Below are 16,918 nucleotides of genomic sequence, written 5' to 3' on the forward strand. Positions count from 1 at the left end.
ACTCTCTTGCTTTTTCAGTGATCTAGCAGATATTGGCAATTTGATCTCTGGTTCCTCTGCCTTTTCTAAATGCAGCTTGAACATCTGGAAGTTCTCGGTTCACATACTGTTGAAGCCTTGCTTGGAGAATTTTGAGTATTACTTTGCTAGCATGTGAGATGAGTACAATTGTGCCGTAGTTTGACCATTCTTTGGCATTGCCTTTCTTTGGGATTGAAATGAAAATTGACCTTTTCCAGTCTTGTGGCCACTGTTGAGTTTTCCAAATTTGCTGGCATATTGAGTGCGGAACTTTCAAAGCATCATCTTTTAGGATTTGAAATAGCTCAACTGGAATTCCATCACTTCCACTAGCTTTGTTTGTAGTTATGCTTTCTAAAGCCCACTTGACTTCGCGCTCCAGGATGTCTGGCTCTAGGTCAGTGATCACACCATCATGGTTATCTGGGTCATGAAGATCTTTTTTGTATAGTTTTTCTGTGTATTCTTGCCACCTCTTCTTAACATTTTCTGCTTCTGTTAGGTTCATACCGTTTCTGTCCTTTATTGGGCCCATCTTTGCATGAAATGTTCCCTTGGTATCTCTAATTTCCTTGAAGAGATCTCTAGTCTTTCTCATTCTATTGTTTTCCTCTATTTCTTTGCATTGATCACTGAAGAAGGCTTTCTTATCTCTCCTTGTCATTCTTTGGAACTCTGCTTTCAAATGGGAATGTCTCTCCTTTCCTCCTTTGCCTTTGCTTCCCTTCTTCTCTCAGCTGTCTGTAAGGCCTCCTCGGACAGCCGTTTTGTTTTTTTGCAGTTCTTTTTCTTGGGCATGGTCTTGATCCCTGCCTCCTGTACAATGTCACGAACCTCCGTCCATAGTTCATCAGGCACTTTGTCTATCGGATCTAATCCCTTGAATCTGCTTGTCACTTCCACTGTATATTTGTAAGGGATTTGATTTAGGTTATACCTGAATGGTCTAGTGGTTTTACCTGTTTCTTTCACCTGTTACCAGACCTTTGCTAAGTCCTCACTTGGCATCTGACCATTCTGATAACTTCACCTGTTAGCAGGTCCTTGATTGATGACACCTCTTGTCAGACCACCCCCTCCTATCATCAGATCAGTGATGGAACCACAGTAGCAGGCCTTGCTGACCCCGCACTAATTGTCACAGCTTGGTGTGGGGCCTCCAGGAGGCTGCAGGGGTATGCGGTGAGAGCGCCATGCTCTGCTACACGTCTTCATGTTCTCAAACCCGCCTCTAGAAGCACGAGAGAGAACCACGATGAAAATCCTCTCTCTCAATTCTTAAGTCGTGTTCTGCCTGGATGGTCTTTGTGAGTGTTGCGTGTTCCATTATTTCGGTGATCTACACGCTGTTGCATGTGAGGTGTGTCGGCATAATACCTGGGCTCCAGTTAAGACCAGCATGCGACCTTTATGAGCTCTGGCTGCTCCTGCAGGTTGGCGAGTGGATGGACTGTGAAAAGATTCATGAGCTGATGGTGGCGAGTGCAGTGACTTCTTGGAGCATTGGGTTGAGAGAGGTAGTAAACCTCTAGAGCCAAGCATGATGGGAAGAAAGAAGGAAGGTCTTACTTACTGAAGTCATTGTCCGTATGTAATCCACGGACATGTTAACAGATTAAAGCCCCTTGACCTAGATTTCAGTGTGTTCTCCTCTGAGTGCGTCGGGCTGTGGTCTGGCCCAGGCAGGCGAGGCTGTCCCAGCAGCTCCTAGCCTGGCGCTGAGCAGGGCGTGCAGCCCCGTCATCTGGTCACTTAGACGGCGCATCTGCAGGCTGCCCATGCCCCGTCTCCGGCAGTGATTTGCTCTTCTCGGCCAAAGCGTGACGGCCTGTCACTGCTGTCGCCTTCGGTCCCCTCAGCCAGGCAGTCGGGGTTCCCTGCAGGTCTCTCGCTGGAGAAGGCAGCCTCCGCCTGCTTTCTTGCATCCGAGTGTGACCGTCTCCTGCTGAGATGTCCGTGTGTTGTGGTCTCAGAGCAGGTGTGTCTTGGGTGTCCGGGTCCTGGTAGGAAGCAGGTGGTCTAGTGCCTTTGGGGAGGGTGCCCTTGGCAGCGTGTGATGCCTGCTCCCCGGTGACTGGGGGGTGCTGCTCCCTCTCTGGGGCGCCTTCTCCCCTCTGGGGTGCCCTCTCCCCCTCCCGGACTGCATGTTGTCCTCTTCTGGGGGCGCCTGCAGTGAGTGGCTCTTATGATTGAGGCATCGACTCTGTCTCTCTTATACTCAGCTTAGTTTTGAACTGGTTTTGTGTCCCCCCCCACAGATTGTAGTCACCCTTAAGGTAAAGACTCACTCTTTCTCTATTTTGAATGTGTTCCCAGTGCCTAACTGAATGGTTGAAGTTAATTTATTGAGTCAGTGACTGTTTATCCTGCAGATACAGGAAACTGTGACTAATCCCTGAAGGCTGTTAAAACCCGCTTGGGGGTTCACACTTGGGAAGGAGTCTGCCAGCGGTGCGGACGCCCACGTGCTTTGACCTCAGATCCCAGTGAACGAGCTGAGCGCTGGCCCTCGCGTACACACACGGCCGGCTCAGGGGCAGGCTGTCGGGTCCTGTGGCCCCCGCGGCCTGGGAGGGCTGTTGGCCCCCGACGCCCGGGACTGTCTCCCTCACCTGGTGGGGTGGCCGCTCTGCTCTGCGGGCCACTTGTCTCTTCCCCCCACTGACGGGGCAGCCTCCACCCAGGAGCCGCTGTGGGGCTTCTCGTGCGCCTGTCTCGCAGCTACTTCAGCAGGAAACCTTACCGACCAAGTAACCACACGTCCCGTTCCTCCTCATTTACACGCGACATAACGCTCCTGGACATCTGTTTTGCTCATTATCCAAGGAAGGGGCTGACCTGCAGGTCCCGGCGTCTGGACACTCGAGGAAGGGACGGCCTGCTTTCCGCTGAGCGGCTCCCCCGGGGGCCGGGGGCTGGGCGCGCCATCCGGGGCTGCCCCGTGGGCTGGGGCCCACTCTGGGAGACGCTCCCTAAGTGGGGCTCCGTGTCACTGTCTGCAGGATGCCGGAGGCCCAGCAGAGGGTCGGGGGCTGCTTCCTCAGCCTGATGCCACAGATGAAGACCCTGTACCTGGCGTATTGTGCCAACCACCCATCCGCGGTCAGCGTCCTCACGGAACACAGGTGCGTCTCGTGGGCTTCTTCCCGGGGTAGGGGTGCGGGCAGCCATGTCCGGGGTTCCCTCTGGGCAGCTCGTTTCTGTCAGTTATTACTTGAAACGTGGTGCAAGCACCCATGTGTTTATTCAAGACTGGTAAGTTTTATTTCCCTCCAAGTGAGTGCCTGGGGAGGACTGATGTCAGGCTTTAAAATCCTAATTTGTGCTTATGATAGAAACAGGTGTGTTTTGAAGTCTCCCCTCCAGCCTGTACCCTTTGGCCGGAGGTCGGGGGCTGGTGGGGGCTCAGGAGGGTGGCCGCGGGCTGGTCCGGGCTGCCGGAGCCGCATCCGCCCAGTGCGTGGGACTGGGGTACATGGGACAGCACTGGCCTTGCTGTAGGAGGTGGTGTCCGTCTCTGTGGGGCACGCCGAGCCAGAGGCCGTGCGCGTCTGCTCTGCACCCGGGAGACCAGGGAGGCAGCAGCAGGCTGCTCTCTGCTGTCTGGTCAGGCATGGCCGGCGTTCCTGGGCAGCAGGGAGGACTGCGGGGCTTGACCTGCATGCAGGGTGGCCGCCGAGCTCTGCTTCTGCTCCCAGAGGGGCTTGCGTCTGTGTTAGGGATTCAAAAACTTAATGGTTTCTTCTGAAAACAGCAGTTCAGCCAGAAATGAAGAAATAGTATGAGTCGGAGCAAGGTAAATGCCACTGTGCTCCTGATTTAAATATTTAACCTCAAGTTACTCCTAACTTAATATTTCAGTTTGAAGCTTAGAGGCTGTGCTGGGATGCAGGCGTCGTTGGGCTGTTTCTAACCTGAGGCTCCAGCGAGGCGGCCTGTGTCCGTCCAAGTGTGGCTGGGTCGTGTGGACCTTGGGCAGGGCCTGTGGCCTGCTCTGAGCCCTAGGCACTGCTCTGCAGCTGGCCTCGGAGGTCACCCCGCTTCTCCGGAAGTGCCTGGTTATAGAGTCCTGTCGGCGGGAAGCGGAACCCCTGAGCTGGCCAGCACTGCGTGGACGTGATGAACTCTCAGCAAATGCTGATTGCTCTGTCGGTCCTCACGTCGGTCGCTGCCCCAGACTCCGGGTGTTGACTGTTGTTCAGTGTGCCTCGATTCTGAACCTCCACTTGTGTTGATGCATCTCCGTTCCTGAGTGAGGCCAGTCATCTCTGACACAGGGGTGGGAAAGAAGGGCGGTTGAGGGTGCCCGGGGACCACAGGAATGAGAGGCGGGCTGGTTGTCTGCACGCTCCGGGGCAGGCGGGCTGCCGTGCACGCACCTTCCCAGGAAAGCCGGGAAGCATGGATGCTGTGACCTGGCCCGGCATCTCCTCCCAGGAACGATGACTTAGATGAGTTTCCTCCCGAGTGAAATGCACAGGTTGAAATGTGAAGTTTCTGAAAATTCCGCAGAAATTGTTGACGCAGCCCTGGGAGAGATGAACAGCAGGTAGAATGCTGGGGTAAATTACAGGGCATTTTAAATGTGTGCTCTCCTTCCGCCATTTTGGTCAGGGGTCAGCCCCCTGGGGGTGAAGCTGTGTCCTGAAGGTGACATTTAAACCTTTCAGATGTTCAGGGGCAATGCTTGTGAGCACCTGCTGTGTTCCCCTCTGTGTTATTACTTCAATGACTGCTTGTGTCGTGGCTGGAACCTCAGGGCAGCTTTTCCCAGGAGAGCAGGAGGGAGTCCAGCCGGGGCTCTGCTCACGGACCCCCTGCCCGTGTTCGTGTGGTGCGTCCCGGGCAGGGGGCAGGACGTCCAGGCCCTGGGAGTGTGCCGAGCTTGGGCGAGCGAGGCGGCCGGCGGGATGCGCTGCCCGCGTGCCCTCCTGGGGCCCCTGGGCAGCGGCGCCCCCTGCCTGCCGCTCAGACCTGGCCTCCGCCAGCCCTCCCTCCCTTTCCCTTCTGTCCTGGGTCCTACTTGTGGCCTCTGTCCTGCTCTTGTTGAGGTCGTGAAACCACCACTTAGGGCTGGATCAGTCTGTTTTTCTGCTTGAATATACTTTCTTAGGGACTGATTTAAACATAGTGTTTTGCAGTTTTTAATTCTTATTTTTAGTCTTATGATCCTTACGTTGTGTTAGTTTGGATTTTGAGTGTGAATCTGCAAAATGTATGTATGGAGCCTCCGGTCCCGTTGAATTATAACGGTTATCTGCCTTTTGCATTACCGTTTGATAGTCGACATCATAGGCTCGTGGCTGCCTGTTGCGAGTGAATTAGGGGTTTCATGATTTAATATGTAGAATGTCTCCTTTTTCCCAGCACAGTAGTTGTTACTTTTTGCTGCGCTAAACTGAGGTTGCCTCTGTGTTCCTCTGGTCACTCTCTTGCAGCCCACTGTGTCGTTTGAGTAATTACAGAGGAAAAAACACTGTGTAAGGGTTGCTAGCATCAGTAGAAATTAAGCAGAAAGGGTCTTTGTTTTGTCAGAAAAGCTATAGCCTGCTGTTTTGTTTTATAATGGTTCTAAATTTTTTAAAAACTAAACAATGAAACAAATATATGCTAAGTTGCTTCAGTCGTGTCTCTTTGCAGACCCCGTGGACTGTAGCCCACCAGGCTCCTCTGTCCATGGGATTCTCCAGGCAAGAATTCTGGGGTGGGTTGCCATGCCCTCTTTGAGGGGATCTTCCCAACTCAGGGATCCAACCTAAGTCTCTTATGTCTCCTGCATTAGCAGGGGGATTCTTTACCACTAGCATCTCCTGGGAAGCCCATACAGTGATCTGTAAAGATTTATAAAAGGTTTTGTTTCATTTCTTAATTGTGTACATGTCTGGCATTTTATGACTGTCATATGGATATTAAAAGAAGTTACTTTTGCTTGCAAAAATTCCACATAAATTTTTAGTTGTAGGGAATTTTGGGAGTAGGTGGATGGGTGATAAGAATAATCTGCTTAGTTTTATTAATTATTGTCTGCCATAACTATAGTTATGAAGTTTCATATAATACTAAAATATCAACAATGGCCCACAGAGACTTTTTTTGTTATTTTTCTTGTGGTAGAAAAGGCCCCAATTGGATTATATTTAAAGGAGTCAAACTTTACTCTTAGTACCATTAAGGGGGAGGGGTGACGTGAGGCGGATCCAGGTGACCCGCACCGATGGGCCGGGGCTTGAGGATATTTACTTTATGACCTCGTTTATTGTGCTCCTCCCGGTGGGAGACGTGGGGACCCTGAGAGGTTGTGGCCTCTTCCGCTCGCCCGCAGCCCAGGCATCCTCTGCTCCATGTCTGGAGGGACTCCTCTCGGCAGCAGTGTGGGCCACAGACTGGGGTCCTCCCAGGGGCCCCAGGTGTCATCTGTCCCGTGGTGCAGAGACAGGAATGCAGAGTGTCCCATCACAGACGTGAGCCACAGATGTGTGGGTGACGGAGCTGGGCCCCCTGCTGGCCTTCCTGGGTGCTCCTGTGAAGTGGAGCCAGGGCAGCCCTGGGAATGAGGCTGCGGTCCGGGAAGGCGCTCGATGGGGCTGGGGATGCAGGGTGGGGGAGGAGGACTGCGGTCCGGGAAGGTGGGGGAGCAGGACTGAACAGGACAGGCTTGCTCTGCGGCTTGTTTGTTTCTGAATGCACGCTCGGGTTCCTTGTCTGCAAATGCAGACAACTTTCTCCCACGGGTCTGAGGGTGAAGTGAAATGATGTGAAAATGCTTTTGGAGGCTGAGCCCCCGCGTGCGTGTCAGGGACAGTGGCGCTGCTGTTGGGGGACTGTGGGGCCTGGCGGCTCAGCCCCGTGAGTCAGGTGGTTGTCGTCGTGATGCGTCTCCTTGCAGGTTTTACCGTCTCGAAGGACCTGCTCACGGGGCTCTGTCCTTGCCCTACAAGGCCCGCGCACATTCAGGCCTCTCTGTATGCAGGTGGCTCGCTGAGCGGGGCTTTCCTGAGTGGTTGGCTGGGAAGCCGTGGCGCTTTGTGCCACGCACACATGGCTTTGCTCAGGCTGAGGGCCCTGACGTGAGCTGTGGGGGGCCTTCCCTTTGGTGTTCAGAAGTAAGCAGCACGCGAGGCTGTAAAGCCTGTGGCCTCTGCGTGGCCACGGGCGCCGCGTCGTCATCTGGGGGCTGGGGGCAGGCGCGCGGCCCTCCTGGGCTCTGACGGTGGCCTCTGCTCTCTCTGCGCACGCTCAGTGAGGAGCTGGGAGAGTTCATGGAGCTGAAGGGCGCCAGCAGCCCAGGGATTCTCGTGCTGACCACCGGCCTCAGCAAGCCGTTCATGCGCCTGGACAAGTACCCTGCGCTGCTCAAGGAGCTGGAGAGGCACATGGAGGTACGTCTGCCCCGCTGGCCATGCCAGGAGCAGCAGCGAGGAGCCAGACCCAGAGAGGGCTTCCCCACCGGCCTGTGACTCGGGAGAGTGTCACGGGGACTTCGTTGGTTCTGAAGTTGTTTTCCCGTATCCCAGCTGTGTAGAGCAGCGTCTGCTCCAACCACTGCTAGCGGGGATATTTCCAGTACCTGGGAAACGTCGTGGTGTTGAGGGGTCACATGGGGAACGTGTGCGTACAGTGTTAAGTGTGTAAGTTATGGAGAGGTGATAGGAAAAGAATCAGCGAACGATGTGTGCTTATCTCATTTTCAGAACACAGGCTTGGGCCTGGCAGAAGCTGGGGTTCAGGCCGCTGGCTTGGGTAGGGTGTGGTGAGCCCTTCCCCAGGGGGCAGGCAGTCTGCCGCTCCCCTCTGCCCTCTGTTGCCTGAGCATCGGGGCGGGTGGGGGTGGGCGAGGCTGTGGGCCGGCCTCCTTCTCCAGCGCAGAGTCTAGAAGACTGTCCACCGCTCCGTGACCCGCTCAGAGACTGAGCAGGGGCCCTTCAGTACGGAGACACAGGGACAGATTACAGGCTGAGACTGCAGGGGAGGTTCAAGCCAGTCTCCAGAGAGAGCCTTTCGAAGAACAAACTTTTCATTATGAAAGCTCACAGTGTGTTTCTTTTATTCAAAGGATTATCACCCAGACAGACAAGATATTCAGAAATCCATGACCGCCTTCAAAAACCTTTCAGTAAGTGATAGAGTGTGTTACAGTTTTTTTCCGTCAGGCATTATTATTTCAAATGAATGCAGAAACTAAGCTGTGAACTATAATTTGGATTTATTCTCGAGAAATAAAAAATAAATAACATAGTTATTCCATGGCTGGTAAACCTTCATGCTTTATGGCACTGTGGACACCAGAGAAATGGAAGGATCAGTGTTTTCACTTTCACACGGTACCACATAATGCTGTAGTACATGTAAGTGGTTTAGAACATGTTTTTAGCCTCATCCCAGTGTCTCTAGTGACGTATGAAATGGAGTGCTGGGCTGCCTTCTTATCTGCTGTCAAGCTGTCTTAATGACTGTTTCTGGAATGCGTGTCTTATTTATAGCACAACTGGAACTCACCCTTTTTTCCCTCGTCTAGGTCTTTTCTGGCACTCACTAGTAAAATCAGAGAATGTTTTTCTTGTTCAGTCCACATTTCTTCTAAAAATGACAGGATTTCCTGTATTTTTCTAAACTAGTGTTTCTCATTCTAGAGCTGTTGGTTGTTGTGGGTCTCTCTTGACTTGATTCCGTTCTCGTGAAGTAAGCGCGTTGCTCACTGGCTGGCCTGTCTGAAGAAGAGGTCGGGGCCGGAGCTCGGTCTGGGAGCCCGTCTCCCCTGACGCGCCTCCTGTGCCCCCAGGCGCAGTGTCAGGAGGTGCGGAAGAGGAAGGAGCTGGAGCTGCAGATCCTGACGGAGGCCGTCCGCAACTGGGAGGGCGACGACATCAAGACCCTGGGCAGCGTCGTCTACATGTCCCAGGTCCTGATCCAGTGTGCCGGCAGCGAGGTACTGCCTTCGGCGTTCCCGGCGTTTCTCTCACTGCGGGAGCCTCCTCCAAGGCCCCTGCGCCTGGCTGGCTTCCCCTGCCGGGGACACCGCCTCCCTGAGTTCCTTCACTGCTGTGGGCAGTGTTTCTCTTGAGTCTTCTTTTAGATTCTTGGGCATCTTTGTGCTTCACTTAGGGTCTTTCTGGGGCTTCTCTTACTGATTGCAGCAAATGAGATTTAACATATAAACAGTGCTCGTCGGCCTTTCATGTAAATTGGGCAGAGCTCTTTGGGGGATGGCAACACTGGACGTGTTCGGCTCTAGGGTAGTGCCAGGATCCGTCAGTGGGCCAGAGGCGTCTCCCTGCTTTATTCTCCCTGCCTTCAGCCTGAAGGTTCCACCTGGTCTCCACTGCCACTAAAAGTTCACAAGTTCTTTGCTTCATTTTCTCTCAACCACAGAAAAAAATTTGTTTTTCTAACTCCTGCCTAATGAGTCAATGGCAGACCTAAACTCAGATTTTTAAAAAAGATATTCCATGGGCTACTTGTGAGTCTTAGGAATTTGTCATGATTTTGTTTCCATTTAATTTAAATTTGGTAGAAAGAAACACCTAAGCATGAAGTGTGATATTCTATTTCATAAGGCCTAATGTAAGTATTTGTTCTCACCATTGTAAATATGTGTTTTTAATACACTTATTTGAATTTGTTCTTTTACATTAGGAAAAGAATGAGAGATATCTTCTACTCTTTCCAAATATTTTGCTAATGTTGTCTGCCAGTCCTAGGATGAGTGGTTTTATATATCAGGTAAAACACATTTTCAGTTTGTATTTGTTTATTGTGGATGTGAGAACTGTTTTAAGGCTCACTTTGAGTTTTTGTATTAAATACTATGTATCTGTTCGTGTGCTGCCTATAGGGTTGTACCTAAAGTGTTACATTCACATCCCTACAGACACTCCTGTCTGTGTTTTGCTGTAACTGTGCCAGTTAGGATCTTTGTGTTAATCCAGAGCAAAAAGAGAAGGAAACAGGTATTTGCACAGCTGACCCCGAGGATGCAGACTGCTGGATGCAGGCCAGCTGGTCACCTGCCGGTCATTCTGCTGCTTTCCTGCCACCCGCAGGCCGGCTGGGGGTGGGGGGGGGACGTGCAGCTGAGGTGGTCTGTGGGCCCCCAGTGGAGTCAGCAGTCACCAGCACACGCCAGGGGTGTATTTAGCTTTTTTATTGCTAATGGCTTTTCTGATTTTCTTCGAGAGGATATGAGACTGATTTAAGAAGAAAGTGCAAGGGCAGAGTTCTTCTGTTTCTGTATGTTAATTTAAAGTGTGGTGTTGCCTTGCCCTCCTCCAGGGACCTCCCCACCCAGGGATGGAGCCCCGGTCTCCCGCAGTGCAGGCGGCTTCCCTACCGTCTTAGCCTCCAGGGAGCCCATTAGGTGCCTCACGTTCTCTCTGTGTCCAGTGGGGCTTCTGGCAAAGTTGACTGCTCTTGTCTTGTGTGGTTATTGAAGCTGCGGCCCTTCCATCAAGTTGTTGAGGCCTGACTGGTCGCCAGGAGCCATTCCCACAGAAGTCACCCTGGGTTTGCTCTTGAGTTGCATTTCCGCACACATGGCACGCTGTTTTTGTCCCCAACAAGCGCTCTGGTGGGTCCTGAGTCCAGAGCGTTCATGGCTGGCTTGCACCTGCTGGAAAGCTCTGCAGCCCAGAGAGGGGTTGGCGTCACACACTTCCTCTGAAAGGAGCACTTCAGGCGTGAGAAAGCAGATAGGCACGGGCCAGCCCAGGGAAGGAGTGCCTCCTGATTCGTGAGCCTGTGGTTGAGCCAGCGCCCGGCTGAGGGAGTACCTGCTTGGCTCCCCAAGCCAGTGGCCGCCACTTTAAGCGACCACGGTCCCTTCCAGCTGCATCCCCTGGCTTCGAAGTTCCCCCCACCCCGGGGCCCAGGGCCCTGAGGTGACCTGTGGGGCTGTGGTGGTGTCCAGGGCGGCCTCAGGCCCCAGCATGCTGGCGTCAGCATGCTGCCGCACGGCCGTTCCCCCCGGGTGCGCTGTCTGGGGGGCTTCTCTCCGAGTGCTGTGACCCCCAGTGCACGCGTGTCAGTGTTCACTTCTGGCTTTGCCCCACATCCAGCCGCAGCGAGCTCGTCCTGCCCTCCGTGGCTGCTGCTGCAGGCTAGTCGGGGCCACGCAGCTGTTTCCTGTCTGGCTGCTCCGAGCTCTTGGTCACCCCGGCGCCGTCAGCCCCTCGGCAGGGCGTCTGCAGTGTTCATACCTGACCACACACACAGTGCCCGCCCAGCGGCCGTCCCACCCGCCTGCCATCCCACCCGCCCGGCTGCGGGACAGGCTTCTGAGCGCGGGCCCTGGCGCCTGTGGACTGGATGAGGCCTGTAGGGGATGCGGAAGGCCGGGCCCCGTGCGGTGCTCTCGGCCCCCCGGCCTCTGCCCGGGTATCAGGAGCCCTGTGCCCTGCAGCCTCACTGCTGCCCCCCTGCTCGGGGTCCTGCGCTCAGGGGCCTCTGGCCCTGACTCCGAGAGGTGTTCCCTGAGCACTCGCTCGGCCTCCGCAGCTCTGGTGTCTGTCAGTTGAGGTGGGCCCTTCGCGGCCCAGTTCTGGCTCCGCCCCCTGCTCGCCCTCGGTCTCCAGAGCGGGCGGGCTGGTGCGCGCTCTGCGTTTTGTGCAGCTCCCGGCCTGGCTGTGATGGGCTGTGGTGATGGACGACCAGGCACCGCCCTCACACGGCTCCTCTGGCTCCAGCTTCCTGTATTTTGCCTTCAGACGTGGAACTTCCTCTGTTCCTCTAAGGCATATCTGTGCTTCCTTTCTACAAACAACATCATTTAAAATAGCCACCGGGGACCCTAGTTGTTTTTTTAATCATAGTGTATAATGTTTTGTGTCTTGCTGTTTATATTTAGAATAACTCATCAGATGAAATGTTTTTGTTCTGGTTTGCAGCCCTGTACCTTTTTGCTGGCTCATTTCTTGGTTATAGTATTACGATTTCTTATTCAAGGTAGAGGTTTTTGTATCATACGTGCTTTTGGTACAAACGAGATTTTTTGCTTTACGAAGACAGTTTCTCTGCCTATTCTAAAATCATTTAATATTTACTTTAATAACGGTACCTTCTTTACTAGAAAAGCACTAATTGTTTCTTTTTGGGGGGGGGGTTCTGTTTTAGGGAAAGCTACCAACGACAGGAATGACAATCACAAAGCTTGAGGACAGTGAAAATCATAGAAACGCGTTTGAAATATCAGGTGATAGGCACAGACTGTGTGGGTGCTCTCTGTCCGGGCGCCAAGGCAGTGGCCCCGCTGACCCCCTGAGGGCTGCGTGGAGGTGCTGTGGGCCTCCTCGGGGTGCGCGTGTGCGTGTGCGCTCTGCTGCCCTTCCCGCCCCTGCCCCCCGCCCCCCAGCCTGCGTCTGTCTCTTCCAGGGAGCATGATCGAGCGGATCTTGGTGTCCTGCAACAACCAGCAGGACCTCCATGAGTGGGTGGACCACCTGCAGAAGCAGACGAAGGTCACGTCGGCAGGGAACCCCACCGTCAAGCCCCACTCCGTGCCGTCCCACACTGTAAGGGCCCCCGTCCCGCCCCCCAAGTGCAGACCCCAGGTTAGGAGAGCACGGCCCGGGCCTTGGGTCTCTCTGCAGACGTGTCCTCATCCCCCGTGGACCGTGATCGCTTCACAGGGAACCCACTTGTAAGCCAGGCCCACTTGTGCTGCCTCTCAAGAATTCACACACATGGACGCACACAGTTCATGCCACCCGGTTAGGTAGCTGTCTTGCCCAGGGTGGGCCGTGAACACTAACCTTGGAGGTTTCAATCAAAACCCTGAGAACCACTGGTCCATAGAGGGCTTTTCTGAGCATTTTAATTGTATTTATTATGTTTCATCAAAAACAAAAACGAAAACCAAACTTATGATGACAAAAAGGACCAGATTCATGCTGAAGGCATTAAAGTGTAATTTTTGACTCATCATTTTAAGAAACCTGAATTTTCTGTTTTTAGAAAAGCTCAGCAGCTCTGCAAGTTTTTAGATCCTTAAACATTGCAAAATATATCAGTACCAAAGTGTCAGTGCTTAAAGCTAGCCTTTACTGGTGTTGCCTGCTTAAGATACTGGTGTTGAGTTGTCTGAACACCTGTCGTCTTTCCCTGCGAGCTCTGACGAACGAGGTGCCCTCCTCACGGTGACCTCGGACCGCACGGCATGGCCAGCTTGTGAGGGTCTCTCCTGGGACTTCTGCCACGTGTTTCCCACCTGTGGTCGCTGTCCTTGGGCTTGAAGGGTTTTCTCAGGGATGGTGCCATGGCATAGTGTACTGGTCACGGGTGCAGCTTCTTACTCCATTTCTCAGCAGTCTGGGGGTAAAAACCATTCATCTGCTTCAGCTATCATTTTGAATGGTTCTGCCATGACAACTTTTTCACATTGTAAACGTATACTAGAGATGCTTAGCTTTCATGGGACTGAGTTTATCTCAAGGGCACATGTGTGCACATCAGAAGGGAGTGCTTTCTCACTCACGTGGTAACAGCCTGAAACCCTCCTCTGTGAAGTCCCACCTCAGGCAGCCCTGTGCCCTGTGCTGGGACCCTGGCCTCTGGTCCCAGGGCAGCGGTGTGGTCACCGCAGAGTCTACTGCTTCTGTCCTTGAGCCCCAGCCTCAGCTCTAGCCCAGGCTCCCCTTTAGGCCTGTGTTTCAAATGTTACTCATTTCTTCCGAATAATGACCATGCTCTTGGTTTCCAGCTCACAGAACAACTCAACTTTTTCTCCTGTTAAGCATACCATATTGTTTTGGGTTAATTTGAGGTCACCGGCTAATTTTGAATTGTTACTTATTTTGTTTAACATTTTTTTATTTGTCAGTGTGATGTAATACTTTTGGGGTTTCTAGGAGTATAAACCCCATTAATAAGATCCTTCTGAGAAATTAGATTTATATAACTTTGTCTTGATTAAAGCTGATTTGTCTGAGAAAATGTTTTACCCAAAGGATTGGTAAAATTTTTCTATAAAAAGACAGTAAATATTTTTTTGGTTTTTAGGCAATATGGTCTCTGTTACAATTGTATTTTGCTTTTATAATATAAAAGCAACCATTGACACGAATGGGCCTGACTGTGTCCCAGGAAAACTTTTTTAAAGCAAAACCGGATCAAGCCCTACTTTCCCTGGGGAGGTAATAATTACCCTCCCCCAATCACATTCCCAGTGCAGGGAATGCCCATTCTTTTATAAAATCCTGATATCTGTATTAAATGAAATGCCCTCTTTGCAAATGTGGCTGCATGGCAGTTAAAGGCGGTCCATGGATTTCCAGATCTGGACCCAGCAGCCTGCTGCTTCCTGCCCTGAGCTCAGCGGGCCCCACGCAGGGTGTGGGGGATGCTCGGCCTGGCAGCCAGTAACCTGAGCGTCTGGAGGTTCAGGATGCACGCCAGCAAGTGGGCGCGGATGTGCTGGGAGGGGGCTGGGCTGGCCCCGGATCCTCTGGCGGTGAACGAGCTCTGCTCTCTCCCTCTGTCCCCGGCAGCTCCCCTCCCACTCCATCACCCCGTCCAGCAAGCACGGGGACAGCAAGCCCGCGCCGCTGACGCCCGCCTACCACACGTTGCCCCACCCCTCCCACCACGGCACTCCACACACCACCATCAACTGGGGGCCCTTGGAGCCTCCGAAGACCCCCAAGCCCTGGAGCCTGAGCTGCCTGCGACCCGCACCCCCGCTGCGGCCCTCTGCTGCCCTCTGCTACAAGGAGGTGAGCCGTAGTGGGTTTGCGTCTGTGACTGTGGGGCCGATGAGCTGCTTCAGAGTGGAAGGCTCTGCCTTCACTCCCATGTCACCCCTTCCTGCGCTCCAGGGCCCCTGAGTTCTGGGGAGACCCCAGCTGCGGTCCCCTCTGTGCCCATCACAGAGGGAGAGGGGCCGGTTCTGAGCAGTGTTTGCACTTTGAGGAAGCCGGTGACTGAAGTGACAAGTGTGGTGATCACACGCGTGAGCTTGAGTGTGAGCCGGGGTCAGTTATTGTGTCTGGTGTGGATGTGGCCATGAATGTGGGGGTGTGGCTTGTGCGGTGGGCGTGGTGGGTGGGGATGTGGGCGTGGCTCTGAGCATGGTGGGTGGGACTATGAGCTTGGTGGGCGGGGCCTGTGTGTGAGCCTGGTGAAGCACCTTTGCGTGGGTTTGCATCTTCACGAGGCCACATTTGCCGAAGGACCTGGGGCAGACCCTGCCTCCATCCTTGCTGGAGAAATTTTAAGGTACATAGAAGAGTACAACATAAATTATAGTTAATCCTTTATGGGTTTCGTTAGTGAACTTTGGTTCTTAGGAAATGTATTTTCCTGGTGGCCCTGTGCCAGGTCGGAGGAGCATTTTGGCACCCTCATTGCCTAGCTCAGTGTTCAGGGGGCGGTCAAGCCCTGCTGCAGGTTCATGACAGGAGAGGGGGGAGTAGGGTAGAGGAGAGAGGAAGGCTTGGAGGGTGTGGCCGTGAACGTGTCCAGCCTGCTGAGCACACAGACCGCCTGGTCATGGAGCAAGTGGTCCTAGAGCAAGGCCATCACTGAGCACCACCGAGGGGGCACCCTGCCCTGGCTTCCCCTCCACCCCCTTGCCTCGGGACACGTGCTGCATTCACTTCTTTGGGGACTGATGATTTCTGCGGCATTTTCAAGCACTTTGAAAGTTTTCACTTTCACAGATTTTGGAGACATACCTTTGGAATGCAAGCTCTGGTCTCTGGGTGCTTTTCAGCCTGATCCCTCCCATAGCCTGACTCTCCCGTTCTCAGCCTCGGAGTGGCCTCTTGAGGTTCACCAGCGGTGTATGTCCGAGATGCAGAAGTTAGCCTTTCTGACATTGGTGTTCAGTATGTGCTTGACAGTCAAAACGTTGCCGGCCGCATGGACTTGTGCATGTGTTCCTCTCCTTCCCCTTCAGAGGATCTAGATGTGTTGTGGACAGAGGGACGGACTCTGGGGCTTTGTCTGCCAGCGGAGGGGGCACCAGTGTCCTGCCTGTGGGCTGATTCTTTTCCATTTTCTTCCCCCTTGAGGCTTAGAATATGTTCCTAAAGGAACTGTTTTCCCTCACCTTTCTTTTAGAAATAGTTTCCTCCTGTCTTTCTGGTTGGCTGCAGCAGGGGGTCTGCCCCCGAGTGGGACGCGCACGTGGCTCCCTGCGCAGGCGTCAGCCAGCTGCCCTCCTCCCTGCACCACTGGCCGCTGCGCCTTCTTGGGCGCGGTCCCGGTGGTCCCGGCCCGGCGGGTCCAGGTGGAGGAGGGCCGTCAGAGCCTGTGCCTGAGGATGTCAGCGCGTGTGGGGCGGGTGCTGGAGTGTTCTGGCTTCCCTCTCCGCCGCGGCCGTGCCTGCACACCGGATCCAGGGTCTGCCAGCCTTTCCCTCTCCTTCCCCAGGACCTGAGCAAGAGTCCCAAGACCATGAAGAAGCTGCTCCCCAAGCGCAAGCCAGAGCGGAAGCCCTCAGACGAGGAGTTCGCACTGAGAAAAAGTGAGCGCCTGAGAGGACACACGTAGCTCTCCGGGGTGGGGAGGCGGGGCCTCGAGAATGGAGGCGGGGCTTTGGGATGCTAAGGCGGGGCTTTCCAGAACCACAGAGGGGAGCAAGGGCCCAGCCTCGGGTCCGCTCTCGAGGACGTCAGCTGGGCAGCGCAGCCCCCTCAGTGCCAGCCGCAGCTGCACTGGCAACATCCCCTGTGAGCGTTACCCCCTGTGGACGCTGACTCCCAGCGGATCCTGCAGGGAGTTAAACATTGTTCTCACAGAAACCTATTAAACGACTGGTCCAGCTGGTGACATGTAAGTTTCTCGATGGCTCCTAAGCCCTCCGTGTGACGCTGACTCTTAGGAGGGAGCATCTGGCCTGCCTTGCATGTGTCTATCATAATATGAGATGCTGTCTGAGCATTTTTGGTACAGCTTGTAAGTGGCT

The 16,918-nt window shown here is 53.8% G+C and overlaps 1 protein-coding gene across 12 annotated transcripts in view; it reads left to right on the forward strand.

The window, feature by feature from the left end:
- ARHGEF7 (Rho guanine nucleotide exchange factor 7) overlaps nucleotides 1–16,918 on the forward strand; it is a 107,616-nt gene that overhangs the window by 75,799 nt on the left and 14,899 nt on the right. For all 12 annotated transcript variants that reach the window (XM_043892367.1, XM_043892355.1, XM_043892357.1 and 9 more), the window contains 9 exons: nucleotides 3,024–3,146; nucleotides 7,262–7,400; nucleotides 8,075–8,134; nucleotides 8,801–8,947; nucleotides 9,655–9,741; nucleotides 12,127–12,205; nucleotides 12,385–12,524; nucleotides 14,499–14,723; nucleotides 16,384–16,477. In XM_043892367.1, the coding sequence (XP_043748302.1) occupies nucleotides 3,024–3,146; nucleotides 7,262–7,400; nucleotides 8,075–8,134; nucleotides 8,801–8,947; nucleotides 9,655–9,741; nucleotides 12,127–12,205; nucleotides 12,385–12,524; nucleotides 14,499–14,723; nucleotides 16,384–16,477 (1,094 nt within the window). The remainder of the gene's footprint in view (nucleotides 1–3,023; nucleotides 3,147–7,261; nucleotides 7,401–8,074; nucleotides 8,135–8,800; nucleotides 8,948–9,654; nucleotides 9,742–12,126; nucleotides 12,206–12,384; nucleotides 12,525–14,498; nucleotides 14,724–16,383; nucleotides 16,478–16,918) is intronic.

This window comes from Cervus elaphus, chromosome 30, assembly GCF_910594005.1.
Source record: "Cervus elaphus chromosome 30, mCerEla1.1, whole genome shotgun sequence".
NCBI lineage: Eukaryota > Metazoa > Chordata > Mammalia > Artiodactyla > Cervidae > Cervus > Cervus elaphus.